The sequence below is a fragment of the Hylobates moloch genome, unplaced genomic scaffold (genome assembly GCF_009828535.3).
Source record: "Hylobates moloch isolate HMO894 unplaced genomic scaffold, HMol_V3 SCAFFOLD_3, whole genome shotgun sequence".
In the NCBI taxonomy this organism is placed as follows: domain Eukaryota; kingdom Metazoa; phylum Chordata; class Mammalia; order Primates; family Hylobatidae; genus Hylobates; species Hylobates moloch.
Window position 1 is genome coordinate 15,474,124 of NW_026652278.1, and position 19,619 is coordinate 15,493,742.

The 19,619-nt window shown below is 35.0% G+C and overlaps 1 protein-coding gene across 4 annotated transcripts in view; it reads left to right on the forward strand.

Moving 5' to 3' along the window:
• RAB11FIP2 (RAB11 family interacting protein 2) overlaps positions 1–18,221 on the forward strand; it is a 51,874-nt gene extending 33,653 nt beyond the window's left edge. For 2 of the 4 annotated variants that reach the window (XM_032176692.2, XM_032176700.2), the window contains one exon: positions 3,880–10,624. In XM_032176692.2, coding sequence (XP_032032583.1) covers positions 3,880–4,107 — 228 coding nt within the window. In that variant the 3' untranslated portion in view covers positions 4,108–10,624. Of the gene's footprint in view, positions 1–3,879; positions 10,625–11,904 lie in introns of those variants that run through there. The other 2 variants (XM_058435972.1, XR_009212694.1) reach the window with 2 other exon arrangements.
• The last annotated feature ends 1,398 nt before the right edge of the window (positions 18,222–19,619 follow it).

A 19,619-nucleotide genomic window follows, 5' to 3' on the forward strand; every position in this document is an offset into this window, starting at 1 on the left:
GTCCTGATAATTTGCTTTTGTTTAAATTTAAATATTGTAAAAAATGTACATTTCCTAGTTTAAAAGGCTAGACTATGTAAAGCAAAAATAGATCACTAGCAGTTCTCAAAATCTTATGCAAAACTATGTTATTTACAATTCTGGGTTAGAAAACTTCATGTAGTAATTCTAATATTCTCTTGCCAGTCCACATCTTCTATGTCTGCATATGGACATTTTTAACAGAAGCGGGGTAGAAATGAGAAAGGGTTGGTTGTAAAAGGGGAAGAGAGAAGAAAAATTTACATTAAATTTCAAAATAAGAAAACATCTTAAAAACATAAATGCTGTCTGTATGGAGTACTGTAAGAAAAAATATTGAGCACTTTGGAGTAACCATTGTAAGTTGCATTTGGTCTTTGCCAGTTTAGAGAGTTTTGAATTTTGCAAGTTTTTGCGAGAATAACAATCTTTTGAAAAAATAATTTTTATATTTACCTGAGAGTTTTCCTCTTTAAAAAAATAATTTTTGTAATGGGCATATGTTTTAATTTTCTATTGTTTATATTACTTAATCATTATTTTATTTGGAGTTATATCAACAAACAGAAATATATATATATGTGGAGTATATCAATTTAAGAATCTTATGCCTAAAATTAGAAGGTTTACATTGTTTTCAAATATAGGATAAAATCTGGAACTCAGCATGAAACTGTTTTTAATTATTTTATATTCTTTTCCAGAATATAGTTCATAGTACATATGTTTCTAAGATGTTTTCCTGCTTAGAAACTTGATGCTAAAATTTGGGGTAAAATTTTCACATGAAAGGACAAACGAAAAATTTATTGAAAAGGCCAGAAGTGTATTTCCAGGAAATCTGTGTACACATTAGTGTTAGATTGTTGTAAGGAAACAAAAAAATCCAAACAATATATCTGTATATTCTAGAGTATGGCTATAAAGTATGACCAGTAGTCTGAAATAATAATTGATTATTTTGAAAGATTAAACTATTAATTTATATCGTGGCATTAATTTATGTCAAAACACAAATTTTTGAAACATCTTTCATCTTCAGTGTCTTTAGAGAAATGTTACAAAAAATTTTTAACTACATTATATGGTAATAGTGTTAAATATAACACTGCACTTTTTTTTTTTTACTATTTCATTGCTTAATTAGTTTGGAGAAATCAGTTTATATATGTGTAATTTTATTAAGATTAGACAGACTTGAATAGATGCTTTTATTATGTTAAATAAAGAAAAAGCATAAAGCAGTCAACTAATCAGTAATGAATCCCATTTAGCTTCCTTTCATTAATCCCTGAAATTCTCACAAGAACTCAGTAAATGTTTTATTAGAAAAGTGAAATCACATTAGTTAGACTTTATTAGTTTTTAAAGTGTGGTTTAGAAAAATCATTTGGTATACCAGACAATTTTAGAGTTGAAAGGGACCATGGAGAACATCTCATCTATCAGATCAGGAAAGTGAGACCCAGGTTGCTTTCTCTCTCAAATTTATGCAGAATTACTTGGATTGAAGTAAGCAACTTTAGCTTATTTTTAAGAAATTTCAAAAGTATACCGAACTCTACACTATGTCTTCTCTTTAATATAGAAAACTGCTTAACATAATCTTTTATAAGAATGTAATTAATATTTATGTGTCTCTATATATCATGACCAATTAAACTAGTAACTACGTGCGTGGGAGAGTGTGTGTGTGTGTGTGTGTGTGTGTAGACTTATAAAAGATTAATTGATCTGAGAGAGGAGAGAGAAGTAAAACAACACTTGTGTCTAGAATTGTCCTTTAATGGTTTTAGAACAATATTTGAAATGTTTTTAGGGATGAAGGAAATATAACTGAAACTTACATCTGTTTCTGGTTTCTAATGCTAAAATAAACTAAGTAGTTTTAGACATATTTTATAGAATTTAAACTCACTTCCCTTTAATATCCTCTCTATTCATTCTTCCTAACTCTGGTCTTTCATATTTCAATAGCCCTATAACTAATCTTAGCCCCTCCAAATGTTTCCACTGTTGCCATTTTACTTTTCCTGGAACATAGCTTTAATCATATCCTTTCTCTGTTTAGAAACCTTCAGTGGCTTCCTATTTTCCATAGCAAAAGTCTAAAAATTCTTTATACTACCATTCAGAATCCTTGGTGGTCTATTTCAAACATTCCATTTCAGCCCCTCTCTGCTCCCTGTCCTGTACAGTATTTTCCAGCCATGCTCTGCAGAGCACCTGTTATTGGATTACCTGTTGGCCACTATGCCTTGAGCCTTGTTTCCTTCTTTGAACAAGCAGAGCTCACTGCTTGAAATGCCCCATTACGCATTTCTGCCTGCAAAATCTTGAAGGCCTAGTGCAAGCTGTATCTTCTCCACAAAGCCTGAGAGATTCTCTGAAATTGGAAAAATTTTTCAGTCCTGAATGTTTTCACTTATCCTGGAGAAGTGGGTGTGCTTCAATGACCCAAGCATCAGATTGGTATCTGTACTCTAGCTTCTCTTTCTCTGGTCTGGTAAAGTCCTGGTTCCTTGGGCTGAGAGGCTGGGGAAGTGGGGAGGGCCAGCGAAAAGTTAAACTTTGGGTTTTCTGATGAACACCCCAAATACATAGCACTATTAAAGTAGATCCTGAAAACAGGGAAAGACAAGTTTAATTCTTATTGGGTGGGGAGGTCATTCTGCATTCACCAGTCCCCATTCCCCATCCTCCACTGAATAGATAGTATTCCTTAAGAGCAAGAAAACCAATTTCCTCAATATTTTAGTTAAGTTACCTTAAAGCCAAGTGGAAATGTTTTAAAAGATAGTGATGAAAATCATTTTAAATTGTTGGGCTTAGTGAGAGAACTATGATTTAAAAAGAATAAAAAATTGCTTAATTGTAATTGGGCATTATGTTTCACAGAATGAAAACTCTTAATGCTATACACTATAAATAAAAGATGATGTTACAGGGCCTTGATTAAATTCCTGAGAAATATTTTTCTTTCGCTTTTGATATAACATTAATATTAGAATGCTTTGTAATAGCAGTGAATTAGTAAGTGTCTTTTAAAAAGTTTTTTTTTGGTTATATTTATGCTTTTGCCTAAAAGAGTTTTTGTCAATAGAATAAAGTAAATAGATGAAATGGGAGAGAATGCAAATATACTAACCATAGTATTAATATGGTTGAGCTCTTGAGTTTCCTGATAACCAGGGTCAAAAAGGGAAAGAAGATAAATTAGATATTATTACTAGGAGAAAGAAATAGACCAGTTACTCAGGGGAGGAAAAGTTCTGACTATTTCTAAGTTAAAACGGAAGTTACTCCCATGGGGCTTCCTATAAGGATAATCTTTGATTTAATTCCGGGTGCTTCCATTTTCACAGCAAATTAGAAAAGATTTTTGCTGTAACCATCTTCACTAAGAAGCCAAACATATAACATTAAATCACAGTTCAGTGGAAGCAGTTTCATAAGGACACATGTCCAAGTGTATAGTTTTCAGTTGCTTCTTACAGTTCCTCTGAGTTAACTTTTAGAAATCTTTAGTTTTCATCTATTTTAGTTGTATTTATTATAGAACATTTCATCTCTTAATGTAATCTTACATGATATAACCAGTCTCAGATATTAGGAAATTGCCCACAATGTTAGAAAAGGTTTTAGGATTTAGAGTTATAGTCAAAACTTTGGTGCATCTGCTCTAGTTCTTGCCTCAGGACTGGCTAGCCAATTTGTGAACTGTCACATTCACTCTAAGCAAGGCTAGCGAAAAACTTCATCAGGGTTTGAAAAACAAAAAGTCGAAGTTCTAGATAATTCTTAATGTTTGTCCCAGATGTTGTATCTACGAAAGTGACAGTCTTTATCTTGTTCTAGGACAGCAACCCCTTTGATGCCACTGCAGGGTATCGTAGTCTGACCTACGAAGAGGTTCTGCAGGAGCTGGTGAAACACAAAGAACTCCTTAGGAGGAAAGACACCCACATCCGGGAACTCGAGGACTACATCGACAACCTCCTTGTAAGGGTAATGGAAGAAACGCCCAGTATTCTCAGAGTGCCATACGAACCATCCAGGAAAGCTGGCAAATTCTCTAACAGTTAATAAAGCCAATTGTATTGCATTGATAATTGGACAAAGAGAGAGAAAGAAAGAAGGAAGGAAGGAAAAACTTGTTACTGAGACTACACTATCAGGTTTCATTACATATTCTCCTTTATTGTGAAGAGTAGTTTTACCTGTAAATATTAGCAGGGACAATCAAGAGTGACCTTTGAAGCAAGCTAAATCATTTAAATGTTTAAACTGAAAATGGGCCAGATTCTCAATGAATAAGTGGTTCCTTAGGACTCACTCAGGTGCTGGTACTGACCCACTAATCTGCCATAGGCCCAGAAATACCTTCAGAAGTACATGAGTTGTTCCTCAGGAATAGATTTTTCATAAAGCAGAATTGATACTGTGGCTGGTTTCTCAGAAATCAGTTTGTAGAAATATTTAGCTTCAGGAATACTGCTCATTATAAACACTACTGAAAAAAACAGTTTATATTTTATATACACATGTACATGAATATATATTCATGTATCTTGTATATAAAATATAGGCATATACCTCATATATACATGTGTTTTTAGAACATTTAGAAACAACTGATTGCCTCTAAAGTTAGGCTACCAATTTCTTGATTTGAAAATGTGTGTCCTCTATTGATGCAAGCAAGACAAGTCATCATTCCTACTGTCATGGTTTGTTACAGAGAAGCTGCTTCAAATCACTCTTGACTACATGGACCTTGGTTTCAAAGTGAGCTGCTATATATTATTCTAGCATCAAAGTTTTTCTCTTTCCCCAAAAGTGATGATCTCAAGTCCTTTTTTAAAGAATGACAAATTTTAGGAGACTTCATTAACTTCATAACAGCATGAATTTATTTGAATTAATTATCAACATTCGAGTTTGTTTAAGGTATAAGCAGAAGATAAGCTAATACAGCTTGTTTTGTTGAAATTCTGCATGCCTTTAAATCACTAGCAAAGCAAATATTATAAAGTTATATCTGAAAATAATTGTGGGAAGTATGTGATTGCCTGGTGTGTCTGATAACCCAAAGCAGCAGGCAGATTCCAGGAATGAAGAATTAGGCTTGGTTTCAGGTTACATAAATAATAGAGCAGATGGTTGCCTTTGGGTCTTGAACCAAAATAAGACTTACTAAAGCAAGAGTGAGTTTTTAGAACAGACCTTTACTAGCGTGACATTATGCATTACTCCACATCCACCCTGTAAGAATTGATTTATTACAAAATTATGTTCTATTTTAAAGTCCACTCCCCCAAAATGTTGATTTCTTCCATGGATTATTTTTATATGATTTGTACAAATTTTTTCTGAAATTTAAATTGACAAGCAATGTTATAAAAATATTGCTAATCTTCTGCTTATTTTTCAGTCTTAAAAGTGAAATACTGTAAAACACTGAGAGTATCTGTGTCTTTCTGAATTTAAAACGAAAATTCATCTCCATATGGAGACTTACATATTCCCCAATCTTTCCATGAATTGCATTTTTTTCTAATACTTACCTCTGTTTAGACTCCATTGAAAGTTAAATGAAAAGCCGATATAATAGTTTGGGGTTTTTTTTTTTTTTTGCTTATTTTAGTATTTTGAATCAGAGAATACTTGGCCAAGCTCATATTTGTAAACTAAAACCCCTTGTTATTTGTGTCTTCTGCATTTCAGTTTTACTGTAAGAACATACATTTTGAAATTATGAACATTTTTTCATAAAAATTAAATGCTTTAAGAAATGGAGAAGGAAAAATAGCTTTTATCAATTTTTTTCTCCTCTTAAGATTCTGTAATAAACCTCAAAATCTGGTATAGAATGGTATTTTCCCATTTGAAGTCTTGATAGTTTTTTTTTTTTTTTTTAACATGGTGCCACTTTTAATTAACTAAATATTACAAAATTCTCAGCATTTGTTTTTCTCTGGTAGTATTATTGAGTCTTTTCATACATCTCTTAAAATGCGAAAATCTATGTTTTCAGTGTTATGACAGTATCTGCAGATACTATAATAATATGCTTTGGCCAAATTTGCTGTTTATAGAGTGAACCAAGATGTCAGTTTTGTACTGGGGATATGTTTTACATAAATAGAACTCATTTAAAAGTATGGTTCAAGTACTGCTCCTCTTTTTATGGGGAAATTGATTTTTAAGGAGCGATTCTTTTCCTATATAAAAGCTATTGAGGCTTAGCTTTAGTCATACATGAGTGATTTGGTTATAACTCAATCAAAATTTGTATCTTTAAATCTGAGACAAGTATTATATTTAAAACTGGATCTATTAATACATTCATCACTGCCTGAAAATTTGCTGTTCTAATGTTTGTGAATTTTCACTCATTACCAGTAAGTAAACTTACTGCATATTTTCACAATCAGTCAAAATAATAAACTAAAAACAAAAAGTAAAAATGAGTTCCCAAGTAAATATATCAGTGTTTCCTGTGTTTGGGCAGAAGTGCAAAGTAGTTTTAATTTCTCACATTGTAGAAAAAGAGGCCAAAAAGGTCACCTTAGTTTATTTTTCCAAAACGTAACTTTCGGTATTCTAATGTATTTTGTTAGTTGTTTAGAAATGGAAATAAAATATATGTGCTAATTAAATAATGCACAATTCACTAGATTATAGAGTTTATTTTTGCTTTTATGCTTTAAAGAATGCATGCCCAAAACACTTCTACCACCAAGAGGATTTTTTAAAATCACAGAACTGATATTTATCTCAAGGCTGTCTTAAGCTAATGTACTTCTGTTACATAATTAAACTATTTCTGCTATTATTTTTAAAGCAGTATTATTTTATAACCAATTCTAAAATTCAGTTTTAAAAATATTGAACATACCTTCCTACCACTTATGCTTCAAGTTTCATTTATTGAATACCAGGGTCATATCTTAGAATTGTATATAAAACAACATGTAACCCATTCATGAAAAACGTTTAAGTATTGCTTTTTGCTGCTATGTTCTGCATTGAGCCTAGTTTTGCCATTGTCCCCTGAATGTAGTATTATCCATAGATTATACATAACTATATCTATTGCTTTGGCAGTAAATCAAGATTTAGTTGTAATTTTCCAGCTGTGAAAATGTTGCCTTGTATTTAAAAGGGTTTCATGAATGGAAACCTAAGTAAAACTAAGCTCATTTGTGACAGACTTGTTTTCTTCATGTTACTCCTCCAGCAACTCCCTCACTACCACGCTTCCCTGCCTACCATCCGTGGAAGGGTGCTTCTTCTTTAACAAAGAGAATCTAAAAAAAATAAATAAATAAAATAAAAACTATTGTCTAGTATATCTACAGTAAACGTTACACTAGAGCTTTTATTTTCCTCTGTAGCTTTTCAGAAAAAGCAATTTACCTTGAATTTGTAAATCAAGCTGAAACTTTTTTGATGTTCATGTACTCATATGTCTTGTAGGTGGTAGATGCCACTTGTGTGTATGTGTAAGTGAAGTATGATGCATGCTCATTCACTTGGTCCCTTTGAAGTAAGGGAAAGGATCACAGTGCTGCTGGGCCGTGATGGTATGTAGAAGGGTCTGTCAGCACACATGGAAAGCCCCCATTTGCACAGATGTAGAACTTTAATAATCCAGATGCAATCATTGGAAGTATTTAATATGCAATTGGTAGCACCTTAGCTAATTAATCTGCATATGAAGCATTTTCTGATATCTTTAATAAGAGGTGTAGAAGCTCTTCAAGCATTAAAATAGAGTTGATGTTTCATTCCATTTATTTTATCCATCAAAAAATGCATTCTCACAGTGGAGTTGAAGTCTAATACATGATACATGTGGGCTGTTAATCTTCGAAGCTTCCAGATGGTTTGTGTTTTGAGGTACAAAAAAATGCTGCAGATCTAGAAATGCGTATATTTAGCGGGTATTTGAAAGATAGAAGCATTATTTATAACTGAAGAGTATAACACTTATCTTCTTAAGTAAATGCTCTCATAACTTGTATACATTTTTGCAGGTATAAGTTCAAAAGTATGTAAGCATTGTATAATGTGATAATTGTATAATTTATGTAATCTGATGCATGAATCAGAATTTTTATATAATATATGATTATTGACTTATAGTTGATTAAAGTGTTTAAACTTAATTCAGTTGTCGACATTTATTACAGATACAGCAGTGTTACCATAATGGATTTATATATGAATCCTCCTTGTCTTTTAATAAATACCTAGGATGCCTCTTATTTGGTGTATTGTAGCACATATTCTGTAAGACCTACAAACTTATTTTACTATAAAAATAGTTCTGAAAAGTCATTCAAAAGAGTAGTTTTTAAGCACAAGTGAACATTCTTCAACAAATGTGTGGATGCCCTCTACATATAAGACATCCTCTCATAGGGATGGAGCTTACGATTTAGTAGAAATGATATTTGAGTATTTATATATAGGCTAAGGTCTCTGCTGAGTACTTCCTATTTATGCTTTATTTTATTTCTCACAACAACCCTGTAAGATAGGGAATGCACAAGCTTTCAGAGGAAATGTAAGAAAACCCTTTGTGGTACTGAAGAAAGTAGAATAGAGTTGGTAAACCCGATAGCATTTCTCACCACTTCTTATCCTCCAGCATCTACCAGAAGTCATTAATCAGTCACCACTTCCAGTCCCCTCAACACAACAGTCTAAGTGCATGCCTCTCCAGCCGATGTATGGGTACATTTTTATGGCAGTGTATTAGGCAGTTGTATTCTAGATAATGGGACGTGAAACATATGTAGTCTTAGACATAAATCGTACATATTTGGCACAAGGGATTTCTCAGCAGACCAGAACACCTTTCTGTTCTGGAATTGTAGTCCCTTCTGGAGGCCCATTGAACCTGTCCCTCTGCTTCTCCCAGCACATCTCCTTTAGATTCTTCTTTCCACCTGCCCACAGCATACACGTTTCTTTTTCCTTACTCTGCTGAGACAAAAATATTTGGAGTAATTTGGAAGTAGAGAGCTGTTATGAGTCTGTTAAGGTGGCCATTTTTCCTGTAGGGTTTGTGACCTAAATGCCCGACATTTGACATTTTTCCTCAAATAATTTTACATGATACCACAACTTCATACTTTTCTGTTTTTATGATTATACAGTTAATACAAGCAATATTTAATTTTGTATTTATGTACCTATAATTACATTAACTAAAAGTGCTTAATTTTGATCTTACAGTCCTCGCACCCTAAAATTTGATTCCTAAATGTTCAGTGGTTTCATCATTTGTGAGGCATACTGAAAAGCCGAATTTATGCTAGGAAGCGCAAAATCAAATTTCTCTGTCAGAGGATTTCAATTATGGTGTGTTGTGGTTAGATGTAAGGTATGGTATGGTTGGTCACTAACATTAGTACCAAAGTTTGCGCGTGATTTTTTAAAATTAGAACAATGTAAAGATTACTGCTGTGATAGTGTTACATTCTGCATGCTCTGGCAAATGATAGAAAAGTGTGTTGAGAGTGAGACTGGGGGTTATGTGCAGTTCCCAGCAAACTTTCTCACTTGTGCTGCAACCCTTAGTGCAGGAATTGCAAACTCAAACATTTACAGAGCCAGGAAGGTACAGTGGATGATAGGGCAGGTGGAGTGGAAAAGAATAGGGATTACTGAGGACAGTGGCAATCTGGAGAGCTCATTTTTTTCCACTAAAAAGCAGCAACAGTTGTTCAGCTCCAGCTCAATTGTGGCCATTCGGATATGAATGTAAGTCCAAGATTGCTAAACCTGATCTTTCTAGAGAAACTGAAAATAATACAGATTATGTGAAATATGATATCCAAATGTTGGCAGTTAACTCATTTTCTTTTTAAGCAAAAAAATTTAAGGACCACCAGTTTGCAATCTCTTTTTTTTTTCCTTTTTTTTTTGAGATGGAGTTTTGCTCTTGTCGCCCAGGCTGGAGTGCAATGGCTCCATCTCGGCTCACTGCAGCTTCCACCTCCCAGGTTCAAGGGATTCTTCTGCCTCAGCCTCCTGAGTAGCTGGGATTACAGGCGCCCACCACCACACCTGGCTAATTTTTGTATTTTTGGTAGAGACAGGATTTCACCATGTTGGCCAGGCTGGTCTCGAACTCCTTACTCAAGTGATCCATCCACCTCAGCCTCCCAAAGTTCTGGGATTACGTGAGCCACCACACCCGGCCTGCAGTCTGTTCTTAGTGAGTCAGTATTTCTGATGTAACATCAGTTATCATCATCATCATGGTAAGAACAGTTTGGAGGAGGGTTGTCATTTACTTCCTCCTCAAGTGATTCTGCATTTAATCAAAAACTGGGCTGGCTGAGGAGCATGTGGGGTGTGTGTAATATGTAAGACTGAGAACAACCCGCCCAGGACTTCAGGGGTGATGGGGGGTGGTGTTGAGGGAGGAAATAGTAACTATTCGATGGTTATAAAATTTCACTTAGCACCATGAGTAAATGCTAGAGATCTGCGGAACAGCATTATGCCTATAGTTAACAATACTGTATTAGACGCTTAAAAATTTGTCAGGAGGGTAGATCTCATGCTAAATGTTATTACCACAATTTTTTAAAATGTAATTTAAAAAAGACTTTCTCCAGTATACCTGTCTCTGAGCCTGACTACAGTTGCTTTTCAGAGAACAGTGCAGGTAACCAGAGGTCCAGTCTGAGGGTCACTGCTTCTAATGTTTAAAGCGTTTTCAAGTGTTATCCTGGGATCTGTCACATACTCTTTTGTGGTAGTTGTGACTTTTCAATATCTTACTTATGATGATCTTGCCTTTTTGGTAAAAATTGTATAAAAATTACTGGTGTCCCAAAGATCACTGTACATATATTATGCTGTGTGAAGGTCAAATCACATGTATTGTATGACAATTTTCAGTAATAGAAAGTGAATAAATTTCCATGTGACTTTTAGGGCATAAAATACATATTTCAATTAAAATATAATGGCCATTGTTTCATAGTTTAATCTTTACATTGGCTATTTAAAATTCACTCATGCTTTTTGATCCCAGCCCTGACGCTGGTGCTTATACAGTGTCATCCCCAGGGCAGCAATGTCGACATCACCTGGAAACTTGTTAGAATACAAATTCTCAGGCCCTACCCAGACCTACTGAATCAGAAACGCTGAGGGTAGGACCCAAAAAGTCATTTTCACAAGCTCCCCCAAGTGGATCGAATGCATATTCAGATTTGAGGACCATTGAGATAGGGATCCTGTCCACTCTTTTCCCCTCGTAGTTTAATGGACTTTGGAGAGAATACTGTTTAGGTTTTTTTTTTTTTTTTTTTGGCTTAATGTAACTTTCCTTGCCAATTTGTTTATAAACTGATTTTTAAAAAGTTTTTTGATGAATATATTTTAAAGAAAAACTTCATGTATAATGAAACTTCGTATAGGTAGAATGTTCATAAGATAAGTACAATGCCCTATGCAGAGTGGATACATGATAAATATTGTTGATTATTGATATATGTTTTGTTTGTGCAATAAGATTTGGTACTGTGATTGAGAAGAAAAAAATACACAATGGGCCTTAATGTAAAAGTGCCAGAATAGTCTTCCAATTGGTCTGACTTGACTATACAAAGTTTGGTTAAGGAGGGCATCTTTCTCAACCTCACAGAGGCCGTAACTGAGGTAAAAGATACTAGTGTAGAAAAGGAAACCAAGAATGCAGCCACGTAGGGAGTGTGAGAGAATAGTTTTCAATGTATGCCTGAAATTGTGTAATGGGCCTTAAGATAACAAATGAAGCCCACTTGTGACTTTAGGTGAGAGGTTTTATTTAATGCATACTTTCTAATTTTTTTTTTTTTTTTTTTTTTTGAGATGAAGTTTCACTCTGTCGCCGAGGCTGGAGTGCGATGGCGCGATCTCAGCTTACTACAACCTCCACCTCCTGGGTTCAAACAATTCTCTTCCCTCAGCCTCCTGAATAGGTAGGATTACAGGCCTGTGCCACCATGCCCAGCTAATTTTTGTATTTTTAGTAGAGGCAGGGTGTAACCATGTTGGCCAGGCTGGTCTTGAACTCAAGTGATCCACCTGCCTCAGCCTCCCATCAAATAACTTGTTTATTAAAAAGCTTATGTTCTTTTCACAGTCAAAACTGGGTTGAGGTTTTGTTTCTAGGGAGATCTAGAATGAAATTGGAAAGTCTTGTTAGGTCTTGCGTCAAATATTAGAAACCCTAAATGATTAGAAAAAGATCATTATGCATTCAACTAACGTAATTTAAAATAAGCGGGGGGGTGAAAGAGAACATCCAGTAGGGAGAGTATTTTATTGGTTTTTATTCCTCAGTGGACTAATGTCTGGAACATTGACATTGTGAAATGAGTTCAAAGGTATCTAAACAAGGCAAAAATTGTTGGGTTTGATTTGTTTTTGTGTTTATTTGTTGCTTGTTTTAATCATGCAAACCCTCAATGAAAGCTTCAATGCTAAACATTAGGTTAGCCTATGGTACAAACCTAGTATTAGGAAACTAGAGAGCACAGATAATTAAAACCACAGCTAATTCGGAATCCTCAAATTGAACCTATAGTCTCAACCTCTTTCATCAAAATTTTGCTACCGATAATCTAAACAGTAACAAATTGGTTTATGAGTTTCATCTCCTTTCCTAGTTTTGCAGGCATTAGTAAGGGGGAAAATGGCAGAGAAAACTGGGAGTTAGGTGGAGAAGGGAAACAGTAGGCCTGGTTCACTGGGAAACTAGTTGTCAACCTCTGATTAATTTAGGTTATAAGAGACCATACAGGACAAACACCTCTTTTAAAGAAATAATTCATTTGTCATGAGCAGTTCACTGATCCAGTAGTTGCATTTAATGTTTTTATGTTTACATTGAAGTTTTTTTCATTAATGTACTGTTATTGAACATCTTTCATGAATTATAAGCTGTAAAATATTTTAATCCTTGACTCATTTGTTTACCAAGCTATTCATTTAATGCTATATAATATGTAGCACTTGAGACCATCTGTTAGGAGTATTTGAATAATACGCACACTGTGAAGATATGCACAGCAAATAAGCACAAAACACATGAAATATTCAGGAAGAGTTTGCGATGAAGACAATCCATGTATTTTAATTTTTTAAAATGTCTGAAATCTAGCAGTGAGTCTTTCCAAAAATGAAGCTCTCTTCTTATTCTGGGCAAGTTGCTATATTGAGATGGCATTAAGGTGTCATCCTAACTTTAAGTGAGCAGATTTTACATTAAAATATTGGAATTAATGCCAATTAGAATTGTGCTTCTAAGAGTTCTTCATTAAATGGGACAAGGTATCGCAGAGTAACTGCAGCAGTCATGTGGGAATCATAACAAGCATTCTGTTTTGTGAAGCAAACCAAAGAGGAAGGCTGTGATTAGGGGATGACTTGGGTGTCCTGGGGTCATCCTTGGAGGCAAGTATTTGAGGGGAACACCAGGTTTCATTTGTAGTCTTGGAAATACTAAGCTCGGTGCAGTGATTGGGCTGCAGAATCCTAGGTATTGAAAGGTCCTTTAATCCCATTGGAGGCTGAGGCTATGTATTTCTCTCCTCTGACTTGGTGGAGGGTCAAGAGGGGGTTAACATCATACGCAGGTCCCCCAAAGCAAGGGACCTTCTGGAAGATCGAAAATTGAGGTTTCCTTAGTCAGCTGCATATAGACACCTGGATTCTTAGACATACCCATCTCTCAGCCCTGACTGATTCTAAGGAGCCTCACTCACCCCTGGCAGACTTGTTGTCCAGGGTTACACCACTTGATATGCTATAGCCTGTCACGATGCCTCCTGTGAGAATGGACCAGGATGGTGATACATGGGACAAAATGTGGTTCCCGCCAGACTAAGGGGGGATGTCTGGCCAATTATAGTTCGCAATCTTAGTATTCACTCTTTAGCAGTGGCTTCCCTAACTGCTTTCAACTCTGGTGTTTTGATGCCCAAACCAGACCCCCTTGGAATTAAAAACAGTCTACTTTTTTAGTTTTTGTTACTGGTCTCACAATAGCAGAGCAATGCCACTCGTGGGTGTCCCTCAAGCTCCCAGAGCGCATCCCCTTGTTAAAAGCCATAAAAAGACCACAGCAGCGAACCACGCCTTAATTTCTGATGAGCTGTTCCATATATATCACTATATTAGGATACTAGCATATTATTTCAACCTTTCATCTTGTCTTTACTCTTTCAGCTATGTTACAGACTCCATAATATTTGTTATTATCCACTAATTACTCCTCTCTTGATTCCCACAGACTGGCCAATCATTTTTAAATGCCTTTCAGTTGTCTTTACACTTAGTTCTTATTTGTTGAGCAAATTGATGCATTAAATGGGCCTCACTTAAGTTACTCTTCGGTTTTGTGTTTGGCATTCCCTAGTAACTAAATGAATTTCAGTGTGCATCTCTAAATGGTGAATATACTCCTACCTTTATTATCTTCACACTCATATTTCCCTTTGTCCTGACTCATTTATTTCGTCATTTTAATTTGTATGCATTTTTGTAAATCCCTCAAATCTTTTGTGGGATGGGGTATCTTATGGATAAATGTTTTATTGCTTCCAATCCTGCTTATTCCATTCCATCAAACTCGCATCTGATCTTTGTTGACCTCCAACAAACTCCCTTGTGCATTTTTTTTTGTCCTTGCTTCTGGGTCTAATAGTTATTTTTTAAAAATAGACTAAGAATTCCTTGAGCCTCTAGTCATTGTGGCCCCAAGATGGACACTTAGCATAGTGCTTGTAATATTGTTGGGACTCAATAAGTATTTGTTATATAAGTGATCAAATTATTTTTATCAAGATCTATATGAAAATGTATTGTAAATGATGTTATCCTATAAAGGAACCCCCTTTGAAGTGATTAAAAATAGGGGTTTTTAACAGGCAGTGGGAGTTGGCACTAGAGGACGAATGATTGCTACAGAAGACATTGCAGAGTGAACTGGGAAAAAGCAAAAATAAATGTTCATCTCAAATCATAGGCAGTCTACCAAAATTTGATGAGTATCCTTCATCAACTTCTTCACTCATTCCTTCATTTTAGTGAGGACTTGTCATATCCTCCTGCAGATATTTGTTTACTTGTTCATCTGTACACATTCTGAGCAGAACAAAATATCTGCTTACTAATGCTTCCCTACTGCTTATAGGTCACACGTCACATTCTAGGTCCTCAGTAATGCATGTTAGAGAAAGGAGTGGAGGGAAGAGCTTAGAGGCTGATTCTTTGAAACACAGTGTAAGAAGGTTTTACTTTTTTGTTGTATGTGATTTGGATGGCAGCATGCTGAGATTTTAATTATCTGTACTTTAAAATATTGCAACCATGGTTATTATAAAACACTTTCCATTGTCCTTGATAAAGGGAGGAGTTCCCATTCTAATTTGACTTATATTTGTAATTAATGAGAAAGAAAGAACCCTTGAGTGGTTTGTAATTGAAACAGGGTGTACATTGATCCATTTTTGTTTAGGAGTCTTATAGAAACTCTAGACATAAAAATAGTTTTCTTAATTATATCATGATCCAAAAATAAATATATTGTTTTGAGGAGAACACTAAGCAAGAAAGGCTTTTCCACCCGAAGTCCTTTATTTGATATACATGTCTTTCATTGAACAGTCTGCAAGAATGAGTCCAGAATAAAACCTCAGTGCAACATGCAAAGTAAATTTCATCTTGAGTGTTAATGGATTGATCAACAGTTGCTGTTGTGTTCTGGAAATTGATGAGATTTCATTTGGGCTCTCTCATTCATCCATCAATCCAATCCACCATCCATACATACATCCTTCCTTCCTTCTACTCAACAAATATATATTGAAAATCTGCTATGTGTAAAACACTATTTTAAAACACTGCTGGTACAGAGTTGAACAAGATATGCAAAAACGTGCCGTGATTAATGATGTCTACCAATTGCTCATGAAGTTCATGCTTCCCCCCAGCCCATTTTTTTTGAGGAGCAATTTTGAATCTTTTAAGGCCTGTTCAAGTTAAAGTGACCAATTAAGTACTCGAGTTAATCATAGCAGCAGCAACTCACAGAACTTGAGTGTTATGTCCTGTGAGGATGAAACTTCATATCATCTCACCAATGCTGATCTTAGACGATGAGGTAATCTAGATGCACCCTGTAGCATGAAGAACTAATGATGAGCTCACATGAATTTCTTTCATGACTCTCTTAGTTAACCCATGGGTTTAATTTTGAAAAAAAAAATGTAGGTGAAATATGGGAGATGTTTCTAAGCAAGATTGAAAGAATGCTGAATTATCTTCACTACAGGGACAATTCTTTAATAATTTAAGTAATAATGTAAATGGACTGTTGTGATTCTTTTCTGTATTGCAGAAAACTCACTACCATTCTTCATTTGGAATTGCAGTCATATAATTTAGAAATGAAACATAAAGTAAATTTTATTTAAGAAATCTGCATTAACGTTTATGACACATGAATTCTTTGGAGAAAAATAAGTACCAAATTGCTGAATGGATTGAGAATTGTATGTAAGAGGACGTTTTCAGTAGCTTCTAAGTTGAATAATACTAGCTGAAAATTTTTCATACCCAAAACCTAATGATGCCTGATTTAGTCTTTTTTTAATTGAGAACAATTACCTTCATAAGATAAAATACACTTACCATCAAAAACAAACATTGAATCATGGGGAAAGATGTATTAATCAAAAAATCTTGAGGCAACTAAATGCTATCTGGAAAAAATATAAATTCATATCCATACCTCCAGTCATTCCACCAAAAGAGATTCAATATGGATTAAAAATTTAAACATAAAAATGACAAGTACCAAACAAAATGTTGGATTTTTTGTTCTGTTTTGTTTCTTAATAATCTCAGAATAGAGAAGACCTGTCCATTCACATCGTAAAATCTAAATTCTGTAGAGAAAAATATTGATACAGTTGACAGTATAAAGTTTTTTAAATGTTGAACAACAACAACAAAAAAAACTATAAACAAAGACAAAGGCAAATGACAAAATGGGGAAAAGATTACAACACATATGACAGACAAGGTCTAATTTTTCTGTTATATCAAAAGCCTTCATGTACTAATAAAGAGACAAACCCTTAGGAAAATATTCAGAAGACAAAAAGGCAAAAGAAGAAAGCCAAATAACCTTGCAAACATTTGCAAATTAGAAAAAAACAAAGAAGATGCCACATTTCACCCATCAATCATGTTAATACACAGCTTTGCCTGGAGATAGGGATGTGGGCATTCTTAATACGTCGTTTGGAATGTAAATTGAGACAAGCTCTTTGGAGGGCAATTTTACAATGTTACTAATATTTTAAGCGCATACTTCTGACCCAGTGATTTTATTCTAGGAATTTGTCTTACAAATATTTGGGACATGTATACAAACATACACTTGCAGCATTGTTGATAATAAAAAATTGGAAATAAGCAACTAGTCAAATGGTTTTTGTTATCCGGTTGAATACTATGCAGCAAGTAAAAAGCATGAGGTCTGTGTTGCTGATGTGCCAAAATACCCAAGATAGATTGTTAAGGGGGAAAGAAAAGTCAAAGAAAACTATGTGGAGAGCACTTCAGCAATTTACATATTAAAATATGTGGATGTATTGATGTGTTTGCTGGAACATTCCTGGAAGAATATGTAAGACCAAAAGTGATTATTTCTGAAGAATAGGACTAGGTTTTTGCATAGGAAACAGATTAACTTTTCATAAACCTCTATGGTCTGTTTTAGTTTTTCGTATGCATGTGCCATTTTTAGAATTAAAGATACATCTTTTGATCAATTTCAGGACTGTTTGGCTAGTTATTACCTGGTTTTAGGCTTTAGCCATTCTTTCTGTATATAATTTAGTTCTGTATTTGGAAAATAGTATGTATGGAGCTTCAAGTAAACCACTGCCCTGCAAAGGTGAGTGGTTCACCATTTGGTCAAGAACAGGAGTCAGGTTCCTCCATTTTCACAACTGTCAGCTTTCTCACTGGAACGTCTGGCATCCAGAACCCCGGGGGCACCCGTCCAGCCCAGCACAGAATCCCTGTGAGCCAGGCTTTCCATGAAGACTGATGCTGCCTCTGCTGGGGAACCGCAGTGCAAGGTGCTGCCCATCATGTTTTTTAAAGTGATAAATTCCCTATGAAATTTAGTCCAGGAATTTCTTTTTAGATTTTTCTGTATGAGTTGAACAGTTCTAGAATTTGTGTTTTTTTACCAGATTTTTTCCTTGCCTGGAATCTTAGCATAAAATTCAGTGGTCAGTATATAACTGGGTGTTTAATAATTATTTTAACGATCTGGTTGTGATTAAAATATATCGTAAATCTTTTTGGGGGAGAAACCACAACATCAACATAACTTGTAAAGAAATGAACAAGCTTAATGCTACCCTAATGAGGACCTTTTGTTATATAGGTGAGACATATCCCTTTGAGGTGTGACTCCTTCTAGGAAAGGCAGTATCTCCTATGTTGTATTCTTGACGAAGATGTTTTAATTTTAATCTAACCATGAGAAAACAATCAGACAAACCCAGAGTGTGCCACATTGTAGCCAACTGGGTTCAAAAACGTCAGTGTCATGAAAACCAAACAATGAACAAGGGATCGTTCCGAATTAAAATAGGCTAAAGAGACACACTAAATGCATTGCACAAATATTATTGGATTCTACATTTAAAAAAAAGGCCAGAAATATTTGGGAACAACTGAGAAAATAGAATATGAATTATGAAATAAAATTAATGTTAATCTTCCTAGGTATATTGATGGTTATGTAGTAGGATGGCCTTATTAGGAATTGCATGTGAAAGTATTGAGGGACTGGCTGGGCGTGGTGGCTCACGCCTGTAATCCCAACACTTTGGGAGGCCAGGGTGGGTGGATCGCTTGAGCCCAGGAGTTCGAGACCAGCCTGGGCAACATGGAGAAACCCTATCTCTAAATAAATGAATAAATAAATAATAAAAAACAGAAACCTGACATTTATTAAAAAAATAAAAGTGTTGAGGAGTGAAGTGTTTTGATGTTTGCAACCTACATTCAAATGGTTTAGGGGAAAAAGGCTATAGCTAGATAGTGAAAGCAACTATAGCAAAACGTTAACAATCGGTGAATCTAAGTGAAGGGTAGATGGGTAGAGAGTTTTTTTCTTTCAATTCTGTAAGTTTGAAAATTTCAAAATGAAGAAATTGGGAGACAAGAAAAATCCCATTTGGCTTTCAAAAAAATCATATCATTAGTAAACGATAGCAAAAATTTTTTTTGTTTTAAAAGACCTTTTAGGTTAGGCTCCTCTCCATTCTGTTGCGCCTCCTAATTTGACTTTATCCCTTGTTTTACCCAAGTGAGGACATGCTCTTGGTTTACTGTCAGTATCGTGGGTTTTTCCTAGTTCTTGTGACATCTCTGGACTACAGCAGGCTGCCCCCTCTGGCGCCACCATCTCTGTGCTCTGGTTTCTGGAAGCCCCCTTGACCTGCCCCTTTACTCCATATCCTGAGGGGAGTGTTCCATCAGGGGTCCCAGGT